The 7,518-nt window shown below is 48.1% G+C and overlaps 1 protein-coding gene across 1 annotated transcript; it reads left to right on the top strand.

Annotated features, from left to right (window-relative positions):
• The first annotated feature begins 1,927 nt into the window (after positions 1-1,927).
• Positions 1,928-3,631, top strand: LOC139781388 (uncharacterized). Its single transcript, XM_071720247.1, has one exon. It carries the CDS (start codon positions 1,928-1,930, stop codon positions 3,629-3,631), a length of 1,704 nt encoding a protein of 567 aa, XP_071576348.1.
• The last annotated feature ends 3,887 nt before the right edge of the window (positions 3,632-7,518 follow it).

The following is a 7,518-nucleotide window of genomic DNA, read 5'->3' as shown; positions in this document are numbered from 1 at the left end:
AGGAGGACGCGCGATGGAATCTGGCAACTCATCATCTGCGAAGGGAGACCGGGGCGCGAACTGCGCGCGAGCGAGCGTGGATAGAGACGACAATGGCAAACTCCGTTAGGACGAACGATTATATGCGTTGCCTGCCGCTCGAGTATTATCTTTATTATCAGACGGTGGATGGAGGAGAGAAGATACGTAGGATTCAGACCTACAGGTCTCGTCGTCTTTTCGATCGAGTGAAATTCAGTGTTCCCGAGGGTGGAAGGCCCTTCTGGATGGGATGCAGGAAGAGTGCGACGAGTTGCTCGCCGCGGACGTCCGCGACGCGGACGGGTACCGCGCGTGGGGACGACGATGCGACGAGTGTCTCCGGCTCTTGCGGGAGAGGTGTCGAGTCAGACAACCTGGGGGGCGAGGAAACACGGGAGCCGTGAACGCTCTGGTGGCTCGAATAGCGCGATTGGAAGGTTCGAGGGAGGATCTGCGTCGACGATTCGAACGCGCCGTAGGTGCCGGTTTGGACGGTGGGGGCGGCGGTAGCAGCAGCGGCGTTAGCAGAGGATTTTCGTGGGTCGAGATCGATACAGCGTTCCAAAGTCGCGTACTCACCGGCGCTGTGACGAACTCTACGTACATCGAACCCGCGCGATTTCTCGAGGATGCGAAGGGCACCGTGCTCGAAAAAGTGCAGGATAATTTGACCAGATACTCGTGTCTGAAGGTCAATGTCATATTCAATGGAGAATTCGTAGCGGACGTTAAGACCGATGTGAAGAGTATCGCTACGCGGAACGAACAGCTCCTCCTAGGGTCCGATCTGGGCGAGTGGTACGACAGGCGCGTGCGCGACCAGATTCTAGCGGCGTTGGACAAATTTCAGGAACGCGACAGCGGATGGGCGTTGTCGCGAATACTGAACCTAACGGTGAACGTGAACAAGTGCAATTCCATGTGCGTGGGATGTTGGATGGAGATACCGCGAGGTATAAGACTTAAACAGGCGGTGGTCAACGTGCGGTCGGAGAACGACACGTGTTTCGCGCGTGCGGTGGTCGCTGCTCTGTATCCTGTCGAGCGGAACGCGGACCGACGCGGCTTGTATCCCGATTACGCGACGGTGCTGAATCTCGACGGGATCAATCTTCCCATAGATCTGAAAAAGATCGGAAAGTTCGAACGTCAGAACGACGTGTCGATCAACGTATTTACAACTCGGGAAGGAATTGAAAAAAAAAAAGCTAAGTTCGGACGGGGCGCCGACTGCAACGCGATCGTGCCTCTGCGGTTGACCGACGATAAGAGGGATAGACACGTCAATCTCCTGTATCTGCGCGATACGCTACGCGGCGTCAACAGGGGCCATTTCGCCTGGATAAAGAATCTGTCGAGATTGGTGAATTCGCAATTGACCGCGAAACGGTGTGCGAAGCACGTTTGCGATCGGTAAGTAAAAAAAACCCGAGGAATAAGGAAACGACAAGGTATTATTTTTATATATACCAAACACATAGTAATCACACGCACGTTACTTCGCAGATGTCTACACTATTTCTATACGCGCAAAAAGTTGGCCGCTCACAGCGTCGACTGCGGCCGAATGAACGACTGCGCCATCGTTCTTCCGAACGAGGACGATAAGTGGCTGTCGTTCGACAATCACGACAGAAAGGAGCGACTTCCCTTCGTGGTGTACGCGGATCTGTAGTGTCTTCTCGAACAACGGGAGAGAGAGAATGCCGAAGGGGGCGCGAGAACGGAAAGATACGCTTATCAGCGTCACGTACCGTTCAGCCTGGGCTACTATCTGTGCTGCACCTACGACGATACCGTATCTACGTACAAATATTGTCGCGGCGAGGATTGCGTTTCGTGGTTCGTGAACGAGCTTCGCGTTCTCGCACATCGCGTTAAGGTTAAATTCTCCACCAATATATCAATGGTAGAACTTACGGAGAACGAGAAACGCGAGTTTTGGCTCGCGACGCATTGTCACGTGTGTGGGAAAGCGTTCCAACAGGAGGACAATCGCGTGCGAGATCACTGTCATTTAACCGGACGCTACAGAGGTCCGGCGCATTCTCGTTGCAATCTGAATTACAGAAACGTGTACGTGATTCCCGTGTTCTTCCACAATCTGTCGGGTTACGACGCGCACTTTATCGTCGAGAAAATCGCGAACGATTTCGAGGGTAGAGTCGAGCTCCTGCCGCTTACGAAGGAAAGTTACATATCGTTCGCGAAGACCGTTAAGGAGACGCAGACGGACGGGAGATGGGATCGGTACGTGAAGCTTCGATTCGTGGACTCGAATCAATACAAATTTTTAGCCGCGAGTATCGAAACTCTGGCTTCCTATCTGGACAAGGACAAGCTGAGAATAACGCGTTCGGAGTACGCGGATTTGAGCACGGAGGATCTCGATCTGCTCACTCGCAAGGGAGTATTTCCGTACGAGTACGTCGACAGCGTGGACAAACTGCGGGAGACCGAACTTCCGCCGCGCGAGGTCTTTTACAGCTCCCTGACCGACGAGACCGCGAGCGAGAGCGACTACAAGCACGCGACAAGGGTCTGGCGACGTTTTCGCGTGCGAGATCTCGGCGAGTACAGCGATCTGTATCTCAAGACCGACGTGCTTTTTCTGGCGGATATCTTTGAAAATTTTCGGAACACGTGTGTGGCGAGTTACGGGCTGGATCCCGCGCATTATTATACGTTGCCGGGGTACACGTGGGACGCCATGCTGAGGTACACCGGCGTGCGTTTCGAGCTGCTCACCGACATTGACATGGTGCTGTTCGTGGAACGCGGAATACGTGGGGGTCTCAGTCAATGTTCGCTCAGGTACGCGCGAGCTAACAACAGGCACGTACCGACGTACGACTCGTCCCAGCCCACTACGTATCTCATGTATTACGACGTGAACAATCTGTACGGTTGGGCTATGAGCGAATCGCTGCCGTACGCGAATTTCCAATGGCTCGACGACCCTGAGAATTTCGACGTGACGACCGTGCCGGCAGACAGCGATATCGGTTACATTCTGGAGGTGGATCTCGAGTATCCACCGGACCTGCACGACGCCCACGCGGACCTGCCGCTGTGCCCGACGCGCGATAAACCGCCCGGTAAGCGGCAGGAGAAACTGCTCGCTACTCTCTACGACAAATCGCGTTACGTGACGCACTATCGAAACCTGCAGCAATGTCTGCGACTCGGTTTGCGTCTGACGCGCGTTCGTCGCGTTCTGCGATTCACCCAGTCACCGTGGCTTGGCGGCTACATCGAGTTGAACACTATGCTTAGGACGCGCGCGAGCAACGAGTTCGCACGGAATATGTACAAACTGATAAACAATGCCGTCTTCGGCAAGACGATGGAGAACGTGCGCGATCACGTGGACGTGCGTCTCGTGACGCGATGGGACGGGAGATACGGCGCGGACGCGATGATCGCTAAGCCGAACTTTCACAGTAGAAGCGTCTTCTCGGAGAATCTCGTCGCGATCGAGCTGCGAAGGCTCGAGGTAAAATTCAACAAGCCGGTCTACGTGGGTATGTGTATTCTCGAGATATCCAAAACGCGTCTCTACGAGTTTCACTACGACTACATGGTGCCACTCTATCACGACCGGTGTTGAATTCTTTACACGGATACCGATAGTCTGATTTATTCGCTGAAGTGCGAAGACGCGTACGATCGTATGAGACGCGACATAGACAGATTCGACACGAGCGATTACGCGGAGAATAACGCGCACGGCATGCCGCGCGTCAACAAGAAGGTGTCCGGTTTGATGAAGGACGAGAACAACGGCGCGATCATGACGGAGTTCGTGGGCCTCAGAGCGAAGATGTACACTTACAAGGTACTCGGACGCGACGACACCAAGAGAATAAAGGGTGTTAAAAGAAACGTAGTCGCGAAGAGGATCACGTTCGAGGATTACGTGGCGTGCCTGCGGAACGCGCGCGAGCTGAAGACGCGCCAGTCGTGCATACGCTCGACGTTGCACGAGGTTTACACCGTGTCGGAGCAAAAACTAGCTCTCAGTCCGCACGACGACAAGCGATACGTGACGTTGAACAGCGAGGAAACGCTTCCGTGGGGACATTACGGAATACCGTTGTAAAAAAGAAACAATATCATAGGCTTCCTAAAAATTGTTTTATCGTAAAGTCAATAGCACGTAAGAAACAAACAGATGAATGTGTAAACTTTTATTAATAAAGTACACGTTGCGTGTGTCTACGAATGTCTAACTATTTTTTGTTACAATACAGATGCCTTATCTATCCACGAATTGTGCAAACTGTCCATTCCTAGCCACTTCACGTACACTCGATTGCCCCGCTTACGCAGGACTTTTTCCACGAGATAGACGTCGGGATCGGAGACGCGTAGCAACTCGTGTTCGTAGAATCCTCCGGCTATCGCTTCTCCGCGAATGTCTTTCAACAGATACGTAACGGGATTGGTCCTTTGTACTTTAGCTATGCGAAAGATCTCGGTGGTCCAATTGGGAGTGTAGCCCTTTTCGAAGATTGTTTTTAATTTGCTCACGCGCACCGGATCGTCGACTCGAAATCTCGCTGGCGCGGCGATCTTCGCGCGACTGTACACCGTGCGCAGCAGTTTTTCGGCGACGGTGGGCGTCACGTCCGTCGGACGCATTCCGATCGTTCTGTGTCTGCGACGATTGTAATTCGACAAGAGGCGCGGCAGCGAGTCTATCCATCTGTACGATCCCTGGAGCGTGAAGAGCTTCCACATGTCGTTTTTCAACGTGCGATTGAATCTCTCCACCACCGACGCTTTCATCACCGAATACGTGGAGTAGTGATTCACCTTGTGCGCGTTGTAGAATTCCTTTCCTTTGTCCGTTTGCAGATTCTTAGGGTATCGCGCGTCCTCGCGAAAGATCTTTTGGAGAGCCGTCGCGATCTCCTTTCCGCTCTTAGTCTTGAGCGGGATCGCCCAGGCGTACTTGCTCAGCACATCGATGACCGTCAGAATGTAATTGTGACCCGCGTTTTCGCGCGAATACGGACGCATCTCGACCACGTCGGCCTGCCACAGGTCGTCGTAACCGCGCACCACGACGCACAGTGGGAAATGACCTGAAGAGTTTGGTTCAAAATAGGATTCCGGCGAAACTACTCGACCGATTTTAACGAATTTTTTTTTTAAATAAAGGTAATAAAATTTGGAAAAAGATTGTCGAGGCGGATTTGGAAAAATGATGCGTATTGCTTTAGTAAAACAACAAATATGAACAATATACGAAATTTTGCATATACGTCCGTATAGATCAAATCTCCGACATAGTTGCAACCTCATATCTTTATGTATTTTGATGCGCTGATTATGAATATGACCATAAAAATTGGCGACAAGGTCATTTTCAAGGTCAAAACTGAAAAAAAAAACGCGTTTCTTTGCGGTTTTTTGCGTTTATTTCCAAAAATACAAATCACACAAAAAAATGTTTCAAATAAAATAGATAAAGCATCAAATTCTCTACAAAAAAGAGTATATACGCATTTTTTTGTGATTTTTATTTTTCGAAATAAATGCCAAAAAAACGCAAAAAAGCATTTTTATTCAGATTTTGTCTTGAAAATGACCTTGTCGCCAATTTTCGTGGTCATATTCATAATCAACGCATCAAAATACATACAGATACGAGATTGCAACTAATACGTAGGGAGATGTAATCTATTCAAACAAAATTCAAAAGACGGACCCAATATAACAGACAAATTTTTCAAGAATTGAGTGGCCGAGAAGACGCAGAAATCGGTATTTGGATCGAATACAGCACACAAGATTTTTAGCGACAAAAAAAAAATGGAAACACCCTCCTCTTTTACATGGGCTTGGGACCATCAATGGCAGAGTTTTGTTTCTTTTTTTGTTTTTTTTTTTAATAATTTTGTACTTTTTTTGTAATTTTTTCGTTTTTGTTATTTTTTTTTCATTTTTGTAATTTCTTGTTAATTCTTCCGTCAATATTTTCATTGTGCTTAATTAAACGAACTCAGATCATACAATAGTCCTATCGAGGATGTGCTAATAACAATTGTGCCTCGGGATTCAGTAGCATAACTTTAGTCTTCCACTTTTTCCTATGATAATTGATTAACGGATCACTGGTTATTAGAAGCTTGCGCGTGATGTCAGTATTTGTGACTACTCTGCTACATTTTCTAGTGTGAAATTCACGGAAACGTTTAAAATCCTTGTTTCGTGCTTCTTGCGCTTCTTCGGATAGTTCCCCAATCGGGAGGAAAGCTGCTTCGATGATTGAAGCACCGTGTAATAAAATTTTATGCACCGTTACTGGCATGTAATACCATTTGTACTTATCAACGTACAACTCGGCTGTTTCGAAACAGTACTCTCCAAATTTCACGGTGTTTATTTCCTCTCCTGATGCCATTGTTTGCAGAATTATTCCAAATCTACGTATTAAATCATTGCTGACGCCAGTAATCTCGGATGCTAATTCTGGATCTCTAAAAAATCGCCTTGCGGTATTTCCAGTGTTGGTAGTTCCCGAGCCGTGTTTGGGAATATCAACGATGAGACCCATTTTTTCATAAAAACCTTCTTGTATCAGTTTCTTTCGACTTTTCAATTGAGCTTTGTGATCTGGTGTACAGGCTGCCCATTTGCAAAAATCAAGCCGATAGCCTATATGTAAAATACATTCCATCAGCCGTATCCATGCATGTAGCGTAGAAAGCCCAAATTCGAAGTATTCCGTCTTTTCCGGCTTTTGCGTTACTTTTGCTAAATCGTTCATCTCAGATGGTTTTGCAGAACAGATATAGCACGTTGCAGCTGAGGAGGTTTCGGAAATAGCTTGGCAAACTTTTCCATCAATCATGGTTAAGGACAAATCATGTGTAACAGTTATTTTGAAGTCACTATTAGGCAACTTAACCTCCGTTGGCACAAGCTTCGATATCTTTTCCTGCAAGGACTGTATTTCGATTCTTGTTCGAACATTAGTTTCCGGTACTTGTTCATACATAATTGGTCTGCACAAACTTGTCGACCCAGGATTTGGATTTTTCCATATCATTAACGGAAGTTCGCAAAAAGTCTGAAGACGCAAAGGCACAATTGATGCCATGAAAACTCCTGCGTCCGATTTTCCCTTCGTTGTAAAGATTTGATTGTACCGACTTTGATCAGATGCGCCATCGCAACCATACTTGTAGAAGCATTTCAAGGTTACATTTTCTGTCGCAAGCATATCAGCACTCAATATATTCGGTACTTGTAGCAGGCGTGTTACCGTAACATCAAGTAAGTCTTGCAACTCTATACGCGCACTCCATTCAGTTATAGCTATACTACCTTCCTTCGGAAGGCATGCTCTTTTAGCGTCTTCGAGTCTTGAGTACAGTGGAAAAACATTTGCGTTCTGACCGTTCAATCGAATACGCAGTGTCTCATATTGATGCTTAGAAAGTTTTGCATTTTCGGCTACCGCTATAGCTTCTTCTTGCGTAAAAG

Source organism: Temnothorax nylanderi, unplaced genomic scaffold (assembly GCF_030848795.1).
Source record: "Temnothorax nylanderi isolate EJ_2023f unplaced genomic scaffold, tnyl_v1.0 TNYL_tig0334_pilon, whole genome shotgun sequence".
In the NCBI taxonomy this organism is placed as follows: Eukaryota; Metazoa; Arthropoda; class Insecta; order Hymenoptera; family Formicidae; genus Temnothorax; species Temnothorax nylanderi.
Note: the sequence above shows the minus strand (reverse complement) of the source record. Positions and strands in the feature narration are given on the sequence as shown.